The sequence below is a fragment of the Meriones unguiculatus genome, chromosome 2 (assembly GCF_030254825.1).
Source record: "Meriones unguiculatus strain TT.TT164.6M chromosome 2, Bangor_MerUng_6.1, whole genome shotgun sequence".
Taxonomy (NCBI): Eukaryota; Metazoa; Chordata; class Mammalia; order Rodentia; family Muridae; genus Meriones; species Meriones unguiculatus.
Window position 1 is genome coordinate 84870485 of NC_083350.1, and position 14085 is coordinate 84884569.

At 42.7% G+C, this 14085-nt stretch overlaps 1 protein-coding gene across 5 annotated transcripts in view; it reads right to left on the bottom strand.

Moving 5' to 3' along the window:
* Msh3 (mutS homolog 3) overlaps nucleotides 1-14085 on the bottom strand; it is a 148770-nt gene that overhangs the window by 75844 nt on the left and 58841 nt on the right. For all 5 annotated transcript variants that reach the window (XM_060377772.1, XM_060377771.1, XM_060377775.1 and 2 more), the window contains one exon: nucleotides 13246-13355. In XM_060377772.1, coding sequence (XP_060233755.1) covers nucleotides 13246-13355 — 110 coding nt within the window. The remainder of the gene's footprint in view (nucleotides 1-13245; nucleotides 13356-14085) is intronic.

Below are 14085 nucleotides of genomic sequence, written 5' to 3' on the forward strand. Positions count from 1 at the left end.
TTCATGCAGATAATGATAATGATAAAATAAAATAAATTAGTTTTCTTTGCCATCATTATGATAACATACCCTGACAAAAGCAATAAAGGGGAAAAGTTTTGCTTGGCAGAGAATTCCAGGTGGCAGTCCAGCAGTGTGGGGGAGTTGAGGGGGGAGGAGCTTGAAGTAGCTAGTCACATCCACAGTCAAGAGCTGAGGGAGAATAAGGGTATGCGTGCATCTGCCCAATGCTCCTTCTCCAATCTTGTAACATTCAGAACCCAAACCTCGGGAATGGTGCCACCCACAGTGGCCAGCTCTTCCCACTAACCTAGACAATGCCTCACAGACACGGCCACAGGCCAACCTAACCTAGACCATGCCTCACTGAAATTGCCTGTTCCAGGGTGGTTACAGATTATATCAGGTTGACAAATGAAACCAACTACAAGAGATATTATCCCAAGATGCCCCACATTATTGCCCCACTTGTCTTATACTACCTAAACCAAGAAAAAGAAGGTGCCTGAATCATTTCATTCCAGATGCCAGAAAACAATCGCTAGAGTCCTCATTACCAACCAAGGGCCAAAGAACTATTTATTTGTGTCAGTGAACTCCTTCACACTTGGAGATGAGCTTGTTGATAATGCTAGTTGAATGTACAGAGCCAGGACTACTGATGGACCTGGAACCTACCAACTGTGTCTTGTGAAGATATCCCTACAATTTAAACATGAGAGTACATGAGGAAAACAAAGGGGGAACACTAACTCATGCTGGAGGTTATTTTTGTTGTTATTGCCTGTTTTTCATGAGAAAGGTTGCTTTAGGGCTGGATGATCAAAATCAGAAAATTGAATTTAGATATTAATATACTGGTCATGCGATATGGTTAAGACAAGTATTTAAATAGCCCTCTTGGGGACAGGGAAAAAAAAAGCTCAGTAGTTAAGAGCATGTGTTTCTCTTCAGAAAACCTGTTTTTGATTTCCAGTACCCTCATGGCTTACAACCATGCATAACTTCAGTTGAAGGTGGTCTGATGTTCTCTTTGAGGACACCAACCACTCATATGGTATACTGTTTTACACACACACACACACACACACACACACACACACACACACGGGCAAAACGTTAATATGCAAAGTAAAATAAAACCTTTTTTAGAATTAACAAGGCTATGATAAAATGAATTAAGAATATGTAATGATCCAGGTACAACAGTACACACGGAGGTTCATGCAGTGTTAGGAGTCTGTTTTAGAAAAGAAACAGAATTATGACAATTGTTTTTTCAGGGGTCATGGAGAATTTCCTGGGACCAGCACTGCTCTAGATGAAGGACTACAGAGGACTTAGGGGAAACCACTTGGGAAGGTAGCAAATATGGCCAGAGCAGCACTATGGCCTAAAAGCAAGGCAGGCCACACAGCAGCTGTGACAGGAAACGGGAAGCAAGCCTGGTGGTCTAAACAGTGACTGAGGATCGGTTTGAAAGCTGCTTCAGAAACCAAGGCAACAGCGAAGGACTGAAGCTGAGCAGGCAGAGGATGGAAAGAAGCAGAAGTTTGAATAAATAGTGGGAGTTGTTACAATAAACCAGTACTTACCTCACACAGAGAAGTTCTTGTTATGAAAGTCATAAACCAGGAAGTTCACCTCTAGAACTTTGAGGATAAACAGCCTGAAAATCCCCATCAATAAAAAGCATAAATGCTAGGATTTGATTCAGGCCCGGAACAAATGGCTGAGGTGCCTTTTTTAACCAAAAGGGACCTGGCCCTCCACCCCTGTTTCTCCCAGCACCCCCTCAGTTCCTACCTGTTACAGGGAGTGGCTTGCATACCCCGCCCTCTACCCTGAAGTTTCCAGCTCAGGGGTGGGCTCCCCTCTCCCACAGGCTCTTCATTATAATCCAAACATTTTACTTCCCTCCCTTCCCTCCCTTTCCTCTCCTCCTCTCTCTCTCTCGTTCTCTTTCCTTCCCCAGCTTTTCTGTCTCCCTCTGCATGGTGACTTTCCAGAACCCCTGTTCTTTGGGACTGGTAAACCTACCCAAGAGCTGCATTTATATACTCTAATTTGGCTTGAACTGCCTTATTTTGTGGGTGGAGTTGACCTATCAACAAAGATGGAGAAAGATAAATCAAAAAGGCCACGAAGCAGAAAAATATTTTGCTACTTTTCCTTTCTTCTTTCTTTTCTGCTTTGGAGAATGCTGCCATCTATGCTGGGTCATCACATTTGGTCTGTATCACACAAGGGCACTGAGCCTGATTAACAAAGAGGGCCCCATGTTCCTGGCCCTGTGCAGGCCAGAGGGGCTGGCTAACCCAGACAGACACTAGAGAGAGCTACAGCCCCCTAGGTTCACTTGTGTCTAGGCAGCAATCACCCCACTTTGCATTCACCTTCAAACAGAGGACACAGGTGTGCGGTCAGCAGCGATCGGTCACAGCTCTCAGGCATGCACCCCACACGCTCCCATTTCAGTGTATGAGAATATTGACACCACTGGGCTGAGTGAGCCCAGTGGAAGTGGTGTTGGCATGGAGTGTGGGGAATCACAGAAAATTAATAGAGCCTCCTGTAACATCCATTAGAAGTAGTTCTAGAGAGTCAAGGTGACATTTAGTTTTGTTAATACAAATTTAATATTAGAAAGGAAGTATGTTATATTCTATTACCTTGTCATTTAAGCCTGGGTAATAAACTAGAAACACAGCCATTAATACTCCAGACATAGGGGTTTGACAAAATGAGAGCCATTTAATTATTCAAAAGAATTAATTACCACAAAAATGTACTCTCTGCTTTACGAAAAATCACACAGAAATGTAGCCAAGGAGTGAATCCTAATGTTTTCCATTCCCTTAATTTTAATTATTTACTTATACAATTTAAGTACACCATAAACTTAGCATGCCTAATCCTCATACAGTTTTCTGAAAACTGACTTTGAACTGTAAAAGCATTGTTCACTTTCTCTGTGTACTGAGCCACTCAGTGTATGAAGACAGGAGTTGAACTTAACTCAAAAACTCTACTACCTGTACTTCCCTCTCCCTGTGAGTAGATTACAGCTGTCCAAGCAGGGTTAGAAACTCGAGAAGTGGCTCACCATCTTGTCACTGACCCTAAACAATACAAATGTAAATAATCATCTCATCCCACGGAAGGAAAGTGCAAAGGATGCTGTGTATCTCACCCCAGGCCCTGGCTATGTCACAGGGAATCAAGGAAAGAGAGCACCTGTTGTCCATTTGGTTAAAAAAAAATGTCTCTAAGATACAGAACATAGTAATAACTGGAGTTATGCAATGGGACCTGGGAAAGAGGGGGGGCAGTCACAAGAGGCAAATAGTTCACTGTGTGACATACCATTTTTAAGCTTCAATTTATGAGAAGATTCAAAGCTTTACGTTAATTTTTCAAACGGTAAGAATAAATGCACTATGAAGTGGAACCATCACCAGGGGCAGGGGGAGCCACTTCTGTGGACATCTCAGTGGCCTGCCGGATGTCCAGGCCTCTCCTCGAAAAGATGCAGCTATCAGAAAGGGCTCCGCAGGTGAGGTGGCAACACACATGCTCCCTTCCCCCCTCCCGGCGGATGGCACTCCAGGGTGACCCGGGAAGTCGTATGGCACTCCTAAACATCCGTGTAGTCAGGATTCTACCCCACTCTAAGCCAGAAAGACCACACTTTTTTTAACGTATGTAAACACCTCGTTTTTTATGTTAATGAAAAAATAAATGCATAATTTTCACTCTGATAAAACCACTGAATTTTGGGGATCCTTTTGTTAGCAGCTGGCTTCTCTAAACAACACATTACCTTTAGTATTAACATATATATAGTCACCAAGAACATGACATTGGGCTTCTTAAATCCTCAGGACTCACCCTAGCTTAACTCATTAAATAAAAGAGAACATTTTGCCCACCCATACACACATACATCATTCACCAGTTAGTGAGGGCACAGTTCTGAAAAGGAACAACACAGAGACGCAGTACATCAGTAACACCTTCAGGTTCTCCCAAGATCCCTAACTACACATGCAAGTAAAAGGAAATGCAAGAAGTACAGAATCCAGGATGGACCTAGACAGAGCCCACATGGGATGGATGGACCTAGGCAGGGCCCACACAGGATGGCCTGAATGCTCAGCCTCCTCTCTGCCATCCTTAGCACCTGCAGATGGGTCTATCCAAAATAAAGACTTTAATAGAGCTGCTTCTACACAGACAGGCTGGGGTTTGACTTGTGCTTTCACCTGATTATTGATAGTGGCAAAGTTGCAGTAGCAGCACCATCTTTAAATTTTTGTAATTTTTTAAAAAAATAAAACCACATAGAAATTTTTCATTTCTCTTTTCATAAAGAACACATATGAGCTATGTGCAGTGGCACATGCCTTTAATTCTAGCACTTGGGAGGCAGAGACAAATGGATCTCTGAATTCAAGGCTAGCCTGGTCTAATGAATTCCAGGCCAGCCTGGGCTACACAGAGAAACTCTGATTCAAAAAACCAAGGGTTGGGAGAAGAAGAATAAAAATGCTGGCATGCAGTGTAAACTGGTACAACCACTTTAGAAATGAGTCTAGAGGTATCTTAAAAAAAATAGAAATAAAGCTACCACATGACCCAGTTGTACCATATTTGGGCAACCCCTAAAGGACAGTCTATTACACGACACAGCTACCAGTCCATCCACATGCACTGCTGTTCTAGCCTCAACAGGAAGGGAGTACAGGCAGGGTAATGAGCAGCATGAAAATGTGCTTCACGCACACAAGAGTTCGATTTAGTCTCAGATAAAAATGAAACTATGGAATTTGTAGGTAAATAGATGAAACTGCAAAAACTTGTGCTGAATGAGGTAACCCAGGCCCAGGACAGACACAGCATGCTCCTTCTCATATCAGATGATAGCTCTAGTTTTGTTTGTTTTATGAGCTGAGTACCTGTGGAAACCAGGAACCTTGGGAAAGGGGTACTTTAAGGGATGAAGAGTAGTAAATTATTGATAAAAATAAAGTTAAAAGGGAGAAAATTGGAGCAGTAGAAAGTTTAAGCAGGTGTTGTGGGACTGGAGAAGCAAGGGGAACACAGGAAGGATTAACCCAAATGAAGGATTACAAAAAAGCAGTACAGAAAGAAATCAACCATCTTGTAATGTAAATGAAAAATACAAAAGATAGACTACAGCAAGATAAGCTGCTCCTGAAGGTAGTGAGTTAAAAACCAAAATACTCAGTCCTAGTTGTTACATACCTCCATAAGAGATGGAGATAGAGGGAAAAGAGACCCTATTGCTGAGGGTTCCTCATACGTTGGTTGCAAGCTAGAGAGAAATCAAGCTAGAACCCAGTTGGAAACTAACTCCTTGCTAGATAACGCTCACAGTCCTGGAAGGTACCGTGCAAGCTGCTGTGGGCAGAGGTGGAGGGCATACATTGTTTTATCCAGTGGTGACACCTATGAACCACAAACCAAGTGCCAAGCAAGAACTGTCTACCTGTGCAATCACGGCATGACTGGTTGAGGTAAGCAGCTTCAGCTCTACAGCTGGGTTTGATCAAGTCCACTCCTGCACACAGAACCCACGCCCGGTACTGTAAGCTCGGTTCAGAACCTGTCTTAGAGGTTCTCCTTATGTGATAAACAGCATGAACAAAAGCAACTTGGGAAAGATTTTTTTTCATCTTATTTTTCTAGGTAACAGTTCTTCATGAAGGGAATTCAAAGAAGACACTTAAGGAAGGAACCTAGAGGCCTGATGTAGAAGTCTTGGAAGGGTTCTGCTTACGTAAGGCTTGCTCTCCATAGTTGGCTCAACCTGGTATTTTGCAGCTCCCAAGGCTGGCGCCCTCGAGGAAGCACCACTCACGGTGGGCTAGGTTCTTCTACATTAACCATCTGCCTCACAAACTTGTCCAAGCTAGGAGGATAATTTTTTAACTGAGTTCCCTTTCCCTCTCTGAAGTGACTGTGACTTGTATCAAGTTGACATAAAACTAGCCAGCACACAACACGTCTGGGGAGGTCACAGTATACTTTTCCGAGCATACCTATTAGTGACACATGCGCACATGTGAACCACCACGTGGTCTATGTCCCCTTTCCCTTTTCTACTTTCCTGGAAGTGACCACTGCCTTAATGCCAATAAGTCCCTTTTATGCTTTATGTTTCATATTTTTATACTCCTATCAGAGCCCCTGAACCTAAGAAGACGTTAAGTAAATGACATCATTTGCATACTGTTTTTTGAGATTCATCCGTGTAGACATATGTAGATTTTGGTCTTCCATTTTAACTGCTGTATACTAGAACAATGTATGACTAGACAATTTACTTTTAATTCCCTACCTCTGGTTGCTTCTGAGTTTTTACTACAGTACCTAGCGCAGCTATCTTCTGACAATGATGTTCATATGAGGAAGCATAACGATCCACTGTAAATAGTATTTCATTTGATCTTTGTAAAATTATGACATGGGTATTGTAATTCTTACTTTACAGGGGAAGAAACATGTCCAAAGTGACAAAAGTAATAAGGAAATCAGAACTTCAGCTTACGTCTCATTAACTCAAGCACTGTGCTTTTAAACATTCACCAGTGTGCTCGGCTGCATGGCCTTGGATAATTAACCAGTCTCCATTTTCCTGATCTATTGAAAAGAAGTATCAACTTACTCTGGATATAGCTGAAAATTAAGAGATAGCTGGATCAAACATACAGCAGTGAGAGACAAGCTTCCCGCTCCATCATTTTCTCCCTCTTCTCTTGATCTGAGACTCAAAGGAAAGAGTCCTCCGAGAGTGCTCCCCCTCACTGTGCGGGCCACAGCACTTCCTTCTCGCCACTTTTCTCCTTGGAAATCTTACATTTGGAGTCTGTTTCTTTCTATACAAATACCTTCCTTTACTTTAAAAATGATGTATAAATGTTTCTCTTTCATCTTAAAAATCAATCCAACACTTTCATAAATATCTCCCCTGAAAAGCTACAGCAAGGATACTTTTCAAAGAGATGATGGGTAGGTGATTTTTCAGAAAACTGTACTTGGGCTATAATAGTGCGAGAATGTACAAAATTCAGTGGTTTCTTACAATATTACTTCAGGTATTAAATCTGTGTAAAAAATACTTAAATGATGGGTACCTCCAATCTTCATATGCCAAATGAGGAACCTATTTCGTATTGGTTGAATTATATTCCTCCTCCGAAAGGGAGAGCAGGAGTAAGAGTGAGAGTGAGAGCGAGAGCTAGAGAAAGAAAGACTGGTTTTTGAAATTGACTCTCAGAGCTTTACATGAAAACAAAGTTAAGAAAGCTGAAAATAGCTGAGACAGGGTCATCCTAAAAATATCAGAAGAGATGCACTCCAGCAGAACACCATCAGACCACAAAGCCAATGATGAAGAAGATGCAGCCAAAACTCAAGAGAAGCAAAGAGTGCCAGCAAACGGCCTGAGGCTAAGAAAGAAGCATGAGGCTAACTTTCTTGTGGGCCTCTGAGAATCAGCTCACCCTACTGAGTTGATTCTGAGAAGCCACCTACTTTGGCTTCGACCCTAAAAATCATGAGACAATGTATCACCATGACTAAAACATCAAGTCCACGCTACTCTGTCACAGGAGCGCTAGCAAACTTATAAACCATCTACAATACCTGTGGTGGTCCTCAGGTCATGTGTGTGAACGCTTGGCCCATACAGAGTGGCACTATTTGGCGTGGGCCTTGGTGGAATATGTGTGTCACTATAGGATGGGTTTTGAGGTCCCCCAAGTTTAAATTAGTTCCCTTCCTGCTGCCTGTGGATCAAGACGTCGACTCTCCACTCCTCAGCACCAGGTCTGCCAGCATGCCGTTGTTTCCCACCATGATAACAGACTAAGCTTCTAACTGTAAGTCAGCCAGCGTTTCCCTTTATAAGCATTACCATGGTCATGGCATCTCTTAACAACAGAAACCCTAAGTAAGACACCAATTGTGGAGCTCAGATCCTACAAGTATGATCGTAAAGAGCTCCCAAATGTTACTGAAGGAAAAAAAAAAAAAATCAACCCAGATGTGCTCAGAGGTTTGAAGAGTAAGACCTTTCTCATGACATTTAAAGGCAGACAGTGTTCTATTTTACCAGCCTGGCTTTCTTGAGTCAGCTTCTACCATGATTGCACAAGAGATGTGATAAGAATGCAAGATCCTGACAGTCTGTGCTAAGTACAATATTTTCAGTCTTGACTAAACAAATATTCTAACAAAGGGAAAAAGTTTCTTCTGGCAAACTTTTAACATTAAAGCAAAGAACAATATAAAGGAAACTATCTTTTCTAAAATTTCTATAAAATCAATTTGCTCAGAATGACAAGTTTCCCTGAAGAAGGACAGCTTTACTTCCACATTTTACTTTGCATCCTAAATTTTCATCATCTTGTCATAAAAGAGAAAAAGATTCTATATGTTACCAAAAGCTAAGAAAATATTTATATTATATAATAATAATACTATATATGTGTATATATATTAGGATGAGAAAACTACACTGAAGCTGTAATATTTGAAGCTGAGACCTAAGGTATACAGTATAGTCAGATAACTATGTAACGACTAGAGGAAAAGGTAAGAGCACTGTAGCTGAACAGTGCTCTTGTTAGTTTGAACAAACTATCAAATACAAATACCAGTATCACCAGATAAGGAAAAGCTTCCCGATATCCCAGCACTACAGGCAGGCACATGACAAGGGACAGACAAGAGCAGGCGGATGAAACAGCCATGGGCAAATGTTTTGATTTTATTTGAAACATAATGAAAATTTAACTGTCTCAGGGCTAAGGGTGTGGTTCAGTGGAAAAGAAGTAATTACCTAACATTTCACAAGGTCCTGGGTTTGGAAATAAGTGAAAAAAGTCACTATTTCATTAAAAGAAATTCTTTGTCTCCAAATCAGCTTTGTATACTCAACTAGACTATTCCCTGAAGCACGTATGTGCTAACATATGTATGGGTCTGGTATGGCATCAGCATATGGGTTATAGGAGAAGCCATGGCCACAAATAAGTTCCTGAGGCAGGGAAGAGACTCCTGGGGAGTTTTCACATGTGAGTTGCAGGCAGAATAAGGTTACTCACAAAGGAAACATTTATTAATGTGTTTATTTTTAAATCTTTTAGATTTATTTTATGCATTTGGGCTTTAACTTGCATGTATGTGCATCTACCTGCATGCCTGGTATATACGGAGGTCAGAAGAAGTTATGGATAGTTGTGAGCCACTGTGTGGGTACCAGGAATTGAACCTCTGTCCATCTTCCCAGTCCTTGTTTAATGTTTTAACACACAGTATGCTATTAAATCTTGAGCATATTCTTTGATAATGCTGAGGCAAAGGGTTCAATCATCAAGCAGAACAATCCAAAGATAAAATTTTAAAAAGGAATGCAAGATAAATTATTTAAATCTTAAAAGGCATTGGAACTCCTGGTATACAATATGACAATCGTTTATGAGAAGCTAGAAAACTACAGAAAAGAATCTCCTTGCTTAAAATCAGCAGACATGATGGAAACTGTAAGGGGTTTGAAGCCTTTTATAAAAAAAACAATGTGATAATATCAGTAAGCATAAGTCCCATCCCATGATCAGCCAATAAGAATAAAGTAAAATCCATTTCTGACTTTTAAAATTGATGCAGATTTCTGCACCAAAGATGACATCTGAAAAAATAAACTATGGTGGGGGTGGAAAGTCCTTTAAAAGATAAACACTTGGCTCTGAATTTATGAGCTCTCTGGTTGCCCTGTGGGGTAGTGCCAGGCATTAAAAAATATAGAGGCTTCTAAGGGAATTCATAGATGACTACCAACCATGGGACTCTGTACAACACTGGGAAATTTGCCTTACCTTGTGTATCCCTAACCATTACCTGCTCTGTGATCTCACTACAGATGAAGACCAGACCCTAACCTAACATTCAGCTTCAACTTCAGAGATGGACTCTAGGCCTGACAGAATCAGCTAGGCACTGATGTTGGTATTTTGAAAAGGACAGACACAGCAGTAAGAAACACATTGCTAAGCCCCTGGCTACTCAGCTGATCTTTCTCTGGTCCCTCTCTTAGCATCATTAAACTGTAACTGAAATTCTTTTAAAGTGCACTATAATGGATTAAATGAGCAAACCTTTTAAAACAATGACCCAGATTAAAAGAAAAGGTATATGCATGAGGGTTTGAGTTTAGTCCGCAGAGGTCAGAAGAAGCCAGCACAGTCCTAGGGAGGCACTGGCAGCCAGCATACAGACACACAGACACACACAGACACACACACAGACATACATACAGACACATACACACAGATACACAGACACACACACACAGACACACACAGACATATGCACAGAGACACACAGACATATGCACAGAGACACACAGACATACAGACACACACAAATACACTCCCTCAATAAGAGAAGAAGGGAAGGGAAGGAAAGAAAAGAAGAAAAAAGGGGGGGCAAAAGAAGAAAATGAGTGACCATCAGGGCTGGAGAGATGGCTCAGTAGGTGAGAACTTTTGCTGCCAAGGCAGATGACCTGAGTTCTATCCCAGAAGCTTAATGGTGGAAGGAGAGAATTCTTGCAAGTTCTCTTCTGACTTCTACATTCAAACATGTGACACACACAATAAATGTAAAATATAAAATTAAATAAATAAAAGCATCAAGCATCAGTGTTCAACAAATAGTGTGTCTTTTCTCAGCCTTTCTAGAAAAAGAGGACCCCAGGGGAAACAGAACTCAACCCCCAGAGAGTAGAAAGCCTGGGCTATTAACTTTGGCTGCACAAAGCCACCTCCTCTCCTCTGCAAGACCTTCAAGGCCACCTGAATTGAAACCACAGAAGAGACACATCTGGGAGATTTCTTCTTTGCCTCATAAATTCCTTATGTCCAATGTCCCGACATGAGAAGAGCGCAGTGACCTGCAGCGACTGGGCAGTCTTCATCAACAATGTCTCAGAACATATCACAAGGATGACTGAAGACAGTGACTACTAAGTCCTCCTCAGGTAAAAAGGCTAATGAAACTGTATGTGTACCGAGGCTGTTGTGAGGCTTAAAAGCGGTGGTGCAGGTGTTAGCATTTATATAAAAATTCCACATACAACAGATCTTATATGAAAGATTTATTGGATGGAGTTGGACAGAGAGAGGAAGACATGGCGGGGGCAAAAAAGAAAGCGAGGCAGAAAGAGTGTGAGAGAGGAGGGAGAGAGGAGAGAGCAGTGGGGTGGAGTGACAGACGGGGTCATATCTGAAGTACCTGGCCCAGGTGATGACATAAGACACGGGCAGTGACAAAGGCCCCTGAAGGCTGGCCAGTTGAATTGCCTGCACAACATAACATTCCTCCCTTTTCATTTACTTAAAAAATGAGGAGCTAGGGAGAGGTGGCAAGCGGGCATGAGAACTCTGTGTTGTGGCAGCAGCAACCTCGGTTCCTATCGAGTCTTGGCATCAAATGTTATGATATATTAAAAAATATGCCATACACAAAACAGATCTGGTTTGAAAGATAACTATTTGGGGGAAGGGAAGCAGAAGAGAGTTAGGGCCTGAGTGAATCATGAGGGCAGAGACAGAGAGAGAAAGATGGGGGAGGGGGTGCCCCAACAGAGAGACAAAAGCAGAGAGAGCAAGAGGGGAGAGAGAGAGAGATGGACAGAGAGGAAGGGAAGGGGAGAGAGAGAAAAAGAGGGGGGGGAGACAGAGGTTCTTTTATTCCAGGCCCCTGGCAGCGATGGTGAACAATCATAGGTGACATCATAGGTGCCTAAGCAACCCGGGAGTGGGCTAATGCATCAAAATTTGTGCACTAACTTGATCTTGGAGAAAGATGGCTCAGTAGGAAAGAGGCCTTGCTGTCCTTACAAAGGACCTGAATTTAGTTTCTGGTGCCCATATCAGCTTATAACTCCAGCTCCAGGGGATTCTATGACCTTCTCTGGCTTCCCTGGGTACCTATTCATACATACACACTCACACACACTTAGAAATAAAAACAAGATATAAATTTTCAAAAAATTATAAAGAGAGATGCAATGTACATGAAGGCGCTCACCAGATATCTGTTGTGAAGGGCAAAAGCTCACATGTAGGGAGAATTACTGCTTTATCGCTGACAGCAGCCCTGGGAGAGCAGAGGCCGCCAGGGACTAACTCACTTAGCAAACACAGCAGATACCCAGCTCTGCTCTTCACAGCTACAACTCAGTGTGTGGCTAGTCACACTGGGTAAGGGTTCAGGACAAGGGCTCATGGCTCTCTGGCTCTCCTGTCTCTACCAGGTTTAGAGCTAGCCTTTGCTGCTATGGGCTATCAGACATTAAGCAGCTTTTTGAAAGTTTCAAGGCCCTTTCCCTAATTTTGAGGACCCATGTAGACAGGGGTTTTGAGTATGGAATGCCAGTACATAGCAATAGCCCAATAAGTAAAAATATCTACTCAGTAACTAGACACGTGTCATGTGCCAGACACAGTTCTAGGAAGAAGTTCCCACATTTACCTTTTTATCCACCATCTGCGGAACCTAAGAACTCTAGATCGCCAGTCACAACACAGACCAAGTCGATCCACACTCTGTGAGTTGGACAATTAGGATGAAGATCCCAGACACTCCGGTGTGCACACAGTCACAGGGACACCACTGGTGGAGGCCCTAGATGCAAGTCCCTTTCAAGAGGACCTTCACACCCAAGAACTCTCCTTGCAGAAATATTTGCAGCTCAGGCCCTTGACTTCTCAGGGTGTTGAGAGCCTGACCACAGCGCCATGTAGCCCCTCCCGCAGCAACGGTGATCACAGCATCACTAGGCCTAGAACTAAATTAACACTCTCCAGCAACCAGCCTCTACACTTCACCCTCAGCATCCTCCCCAGAAGACCCTGACAGCTTCTCCCCCTTTCCTCATGACTCCCTTACACTGCCGCTGCCAAACCAACTAGAATAACCCCTTAACCCCAACAATGGCCACAGCCTCTGATCTGCAAGCCGACTTGATCCTGACCGGTGTGGGGATGGGCTGGCTCTGTGGACAGTCCACTGCCAGTTAAAAACAGAATTCTCTCCAATTCAGGGCTGGGGTCCTATCAGCCATGGTGACTTTAGTGTGAAAGAGGTTAACATACCTTTAATTTCACAACTTTATTTCCCAAGTTTAACACACACACAAAGAACGCCCTTTACCTTAATTGAAGCAGAGGTTGGGTTACCCACTTCTTTAGCTTCCTTCTCCCAAATGAGGTTTTGGTGTGGTCTAAAACCCAAAACAAACTTCCTTTGGTCTTCAGATCAGTCTGCATAAGATCAGAAAACAAGTTTTACTGCTGAGACAGTTACATATTACAGTATAGGACAGTATTGCATTTATGTTGCTGTTCAGATGTCAAAATTAGTCTACCTACCCTAACTGCTTTCAGTGTAGTGACTGAACTCAGGGCTTTCTGCATGCCAGGCAACTTTGCTACCACCAAGCTACATCCTCAGCCCTCCTGATTTTAAGGATTGCACATGCCCAGCATAACGTCTTTCTCATAAAAGGTGCTCATTTAATGTAAGGAAGGAAAATATACCCATTCACACAAGATACAGCAGGGATATAGCTAATGTATGCAAAAGAGTCTGGGGTTTTGGGTTAACTGCTGGAAGAGGGGCCATGGGTAGGCTGCACAGGTAAGTAGAGAGCATTCTCAGCTTCTGCCTCTGTTAAAGCCCACACCCTGACCTGGGAGAATCTATAGGAATAGCCTGATTACAAGTGACTTTTGCCTTAGGAACTGGCTTTGAGATGTGACAGGAACAAGGAGAAGTGCAGGGCTGTGTTCAGAGGAACTGATCCAGCCAAGGAATGAGCTCTTATCCTGCTTCCTAGTTCCTATCCAGAGCAGGCACGCAGAGCTGAGGAAAGACACTTCAGGCAGGTTCAGGAGTCATAGCACCTCCATCACAGAGAAGTAGAGATGCAACTGTTGCTCAGTCAAACAAACAAACCAGCTGAACCACAAGGGAGAGAGTAGATGAGGAAAC